Source organism: Sylvia atricapilla, chromosome 14 (genome assembly GCF_009819655.1).
Source record: "Sylvia atricapilla isolate bSylAtr1 chromosome 14, bSylAtr1.pri, whole genome shotgun sequence".
Taxonomy (NCBI): Eukaryota; Metazoa; Chordata; class Aves; order Passeriformes; family Sylviidae; genus Sylvia; species Sylvia atricapilla.
The window spans coordinates 2728068-2733285 of NC_089153.1; the positions used below are offsets into that span (position 1 = coordinate 2728068).

At 59.1% G+C, this 5218-nt stretch overlaps 1 protein-coding gene across 1 annotated transcript; it reads right to left on the minus strand.

The window, feature by feature from the left end:
• Positions 1–472: 472 nt before the first annotated feature.
• Positions 473–3030, minus strand: LOC136367689 (protocadherin alpha-2-like). Its single transcript, XM_066329491.1, is given in 2 exon segments — positions 473–714; positions 717–3030. Coding segments are annotated over 2 exon segments (2556 nt in total).
• Positions 3031–5218: the final 2188 nt, after the last annotated feature.

A 5218-nucleotide genomic window follows, 5' to 3' on the forward strand; every position in this document is an offset into this window, starting at 1 on the left:
TCATACCTTCACACGTGACTACAATTGAAGAGTAGCCCAGTTTTCAATGAAAAGACAAACAACAGCACAACCAACAGTCACCAAGGGCAGTGAGGTGGTACACAGTACCTGCGGGTCTGTCACCGCCACAGCCCGGCTGTCTTCAACTCCTTCACCCAGCTCGGGTGGAAATGCTACACATCAGCATCAGAACCCCCTTCCTGTCTGCAAATCTCACACCACCGGGCACTGCTTGTCGCACGGGAGAGTAATTTAATTTTTGAGCAGAAGAACTCACATTCAGAGCCCAAACCCTCAGCTGCCTACAGTAACTGCTCGAAGAGGAATTACATTCTGCACCGGCCTCAGAAAGAGCCGGGGGCCGCGGAAAGGACACGGGGACAGAAGCGAAGGGGTCTTTGGCGTCTTTAAGTACCCGCTAAGCACCGAACGTGCCTAAGCCGTGGGAACTGAGCCCGGCTTCCGACAGCAATTACCCGGAGGGCGGATGAGAAGGAACAGAGAAATGAACGAGGGAAGCACCACTGACCGTGCCGAGGAGGGCGGAGGGCTCCGGCTGCGTGTCCTTGGGCGCGGCGCCGGGCGGCGGCGGAGGGAAGTTGGGGCTGAAAACCATGAGGTCGCTCTTGGCCGCGCCGTCCGCCACGCACAGGCTGCGGCTGTGGCGCTGCGAGTACGACCAGCTGCCCACTTCGCTGGCGCACACCAGCGTCGTGGGCCCGGGCCCGAGAGCACGGCCGCCCGCGGCGCCCAGCGCGACGCCCCGTACAGCACCACGGCCAGCAGGAACAGGCTGGACACGGCGCAGATGGCCACCACCAGCCACACGTTGGTGGCCGCGCCGGCCGCCCCGGCACCCGCGTCCGCGCCCGGCGCCGCCCGCGACGACGACGACGACGACGATCCCGCGGCCGCGGCCAGCGCCGCCTCGGCCGCCTCCACCAGCGACACGCTGAGCGTGGCCGTGGCCGAGCGCGCCGGCTCGCCGTGGTCGCGCACGACGATGAGCAGCCGGTGGCGAGGCCCGTCCGCCTCGTCCAGCGCCCGCGCCGTGCTCACCTCGCCGCTGTAGAGCCCGACGCGGAAGGGGCCCTTGCCCCGCGGCTCCCACAGCTCGTAGCGCAGCCACGCGTTGTAGCCCGAGTCGGCGTCCACGGCGCGGATCTTGGCCACCACCTGCCCCGCCGGCGCCCCCCACGCCGCCCACGCCCACAGCGTGTCCGACGCCGACACCGAGCCCCCCGCCGCCTGCGCCGCCCGCGCCGCCTCGGCCGCCGCGCCGCCCGCCTCCGGCGCCGAGCCCGCGGGCGGCAGCAGCGCCGGCGCGTTGTCGTTCTCGTCCAGCACGAAGAGCTGCACCGTGGCGTTGCCGCACAGCGGCGGCTCCCCCGCGTCCACCGCGCGCACCTCGAACTGCAGCACCTGCAGCTCCTCGTAGTCCAGCGGCTGCAGCGCCCACAGACGCCCGCTCTCCGCGTCCACCGACACGTAGCTCGACGCCGGCCGCCACCCGCCGCCCGCCGCCCCCGACCACGACGACGACGCGGCCGCCGCGCCGCCCTCCCACACCGAGTAGCTGACGCGCCCGTTGCCCGCCTCGTCCGGGTCCCGCGCCCACAGCCGCGCCAGCTCCGCGCCCGCCGCGTTGTTCTCCCGCGCCAGCACCGTGTACACGGCCTGCGCGAACGCCGGCGCGTTGTCGTTCACGTCCGACACCGGCACCCGCAGCCCGCGGCTGGCGCGCAGCGCCGGCGCCCCGCCGTCCTCCGCACGCACCTCCACCTCGTACTCCGACACCCGCTCCCGGTCCAGCGCCTCGCGCAGCACCAGCGAGTACGAGCCCGCGAACGTCGCCTCCAGACCGAACGGCGACGCCGGCCACACCCAGCACCGCACGCGCCCGTTCGCCCCCGAGTCCCGGTCCGACACGCTCAGCAGGGCCACCACCGTCCCCACCGCCGCGTCCTCCGACACCGGCACCGACAGCGACGTCACCCGCACCTCCGGCGCGTTGTCGTTCACGTCCAGCACCTGAAATTCCACGCTGCAATGACCTGACAGTGAAGGCGTCCCGTGGTCTCTCGCCTCAATACGAAAATCAAATATACTGACTTCTTCGAAGTCGAGAGCCCCCGTGAGGTGAATCTCCCCCGTCTCCGGATTAAGGGAAATCACATCTCTTCCACTCGGTGGAATGAAACTGATCGCCGTAAAGGTCACCTCGCTATTACTTCCCAAATCCGGATCCGTGGCATTCACCCGCCCCACGAGCGTCCCCACGGCAGCATTCTCTGGCAGCTGCACTTTATACACCGACTGGTTGAATTGGGGCGCGTTGTCGTTCGCATCCACCACCAAGATCACCAGCTCCATTGTCCCTGTCAGAGACGGCCGGCCCCCGTCACTCGCCGTCAGCATCAACCGGTGAACGGGAATCGTCTCGCGGTCCAGAGATTTCGTTAAAACAAGTTCGGGTATAAGATTTCGCTCATTCGACTTTTGTAAATCCAGAGAGAAATACTCGCTGGGGCTGAGTGTGTAGGAGAGCTGCGCGTTTGCTCCGATATCCGCATCCGAAGCACCCTCCAGCGGGAAACGAGACCCCGGCACCGATGACTCCGCGATGCTGAGGTTTTTTCGGGCGGCGGGGAAGATGGGGGCATTGTCGTTGATGTCGGTGACCTCCAGCTCCACATGGAAGACGCGCAGCGGCCGCTCCACCAGCACCTCCAGGCGCAGCGCGCACGGCGCGCTCTTGCCGCACAGCTCCTCCCGGTCCAGCCGCGAGCTCACCAGCAGCGCGCCGCTCGCCCCGCTCACCTCCACGCTCGCCCGCCGGCCCTGCGCCACCAGCCGCAGCCGCCGCGCCTCCGCCTCGCCCGCCTCCAGGCCCAGGTCCTGCGCCAGACGGCCCACCACCGTGCCGGCCTCGGCTTCCTCCGGCACCGAGTACCGCACCTGCCCGCCCGCCAGCGCCCAGGCCGCCTGCAGCACCAGCACCCGCAGCGCCGCACGACAACGCTCCCCCATCGCCGCCGCCGCTCTCTCCGCCGCTGCTGCGGCCGCCGCTGTGTGTGCCGGGCCCGGCCCGGTCCCGCACGGCTCCCCGCCGCCGCCCGGACGCACCGGCTCTGCTGCCCGGCCCGCGCCGCCCCCCCGCGCTCACAGCCGGGCTCTCCGCCGCACCGGGGCGGAGCCGCCCACACGCCGTTCCCGAGCCTGCAGCGACACCGTGCGCTGCTCCGCCGCCTCACACGCTCACACACAGCGCCTCTGCCTCCGCTCCCTCACGGCCGTGCCCTCTGCCGTGTCCTGATTCTCTTTCTTTTTTTTCTTTTTGTTGCGCCGTCCTTTTTGTATTCTTTTTCTTCTTTTTTCCACTTTTTTATGTCTGTTCTTTTATCTTTCAGTTCGGTATTTTTCATCTGGTTTAATCCGCCGGCACACCTGCTCCGCCACAGCGCCCCGCGCCGCCGCTTCCCTCATTGCCATTCAATCTGACGCCTCTCCCTCTGTGCTCTTTTATTGTTCTTACCTCTTTTCCTTTATCGCTTGCTTTATGCTTGCAAAGTTCATTTTTTCTTGTCCTCTTCTCCTTCCTTTCTTCCTTCCATTATTTTTCCTCTGGTTTTCATCGGTTTTTCTTATTCTTCTTTTACCTTCTCTTTCCTGTATAATTTTCCCATTCCTTTCTATTGTTGTGTCTCTTGATCGCTGTCATTTTGATTTTTTGCCCTGTACTTTTTATAAACTCTTTTATTTCCAATCTTTGCTCTTCTTTACCTTCGCCGGCAATTCGTCGGTTGCATTCTGCGTTGCTGTGGAGGTCATCAAAGCCGAAGCTCTCCGCCCAAATTGTGGTATATCAGCACTCATTATCCTATATCAGCGCTATTTCTATCAGCGCTAATTGCGGTATATCAGCACTAGTTATGATATATCAGCGCCGGGGCTAAGTGCTGGAACCGGGGGAAGAATGTTAGGCACCAAGTCTGCACAGCGTCTAAACGTACAGGTCGGTGCCTACTGATCAGGTTCTTTATCTTCCTTTTTTTTTTCCATTCTCTTCTCTTTTCCTTACTTACTGGATCCCTTTCTGTCTTACTTTTTACTTCTGTAGTCGCCTTCATCGATATATCCTTTTCTCCTTCATTTTCTTCTAATATTCATATTTTTCTTTTTTCTCTCTTTCCATTCTGTTTTCTGGATCTCTTTCCTATGTACTCTTCATGTTCTTAACTGCCATAATTTTTACATCATCCTTCTCGTTTTGTCTCCTTATCTTTTATGTCCATCTTTTTCCTTTACTATAATCCTTTCCAAATGTTTATATAAAACTCTCAATGAACATGTCCTTCGGTAAATCTTCCCATTCCTTTACCTTGCAATGATTCCTTCCATTTTTCTTTTTATTACACTTCTTTTTACCCTTTTCCCTTTTGCCTGCGTTTGCTTTTTTTATTCCTCTCCTCGCTGTTCAGTCTTTTCCTCTCCTTATCGGGTGCTGCCATCCTTGTATATTCTATTCTTTTTTACACTTGAGGAAATGTTTTTAAAATAGTTACTCCACCACGTCATGAAGCACAGACAGGCCCTTTAGCAAAAGGGCGCTCCCAGCTCTCATTCCTCATGACAGGGATTTGCTTTCTTCCTTTCCTCCATTAACATGAACCTGCAGATTCCTCTCCCTTCAGGATCAAAGCCACATTTGGACCCTTCAATCATCTCAACGGCCCGAGAAATAAATCAATAAAGCAATCACATCATAAAGAACACCTTTGTTACATCAGAGAAGAGCCCACCCATTCAGACATTTGATACAAAAAAGTCTCCCGAGTCTAAATGACCCAAGGGAGCCTCTCCTTTGCAAAATCAAACCCAGCAGACTCCAGCATGAAAAGCCTCCAAGAATGCAGAAAAAAGAAGCATGATGACAGCACGGTCCTCATTTACCTCGATGAAGAACAATTCGGCCTGACTCACTATTCACCTCCAGAGCTATTAAAAAATTCACCACGGCGTTGTCACGGAAAGCATCCTCGGCATGCCCAACACATCTCCTCCTAGAAAAGCGTTAAGGTCACCTCTCCATCTGTCTTTTCTGCCCACTTCTCACCCGGTGCCAGGGAGCAGCAGAAATGAATGAGAGCACAAAATGGTGCCCAAAACCTACAGGAATTTTGATTCAGGCAAAACTCGGTCAATCCAACATGAAGAT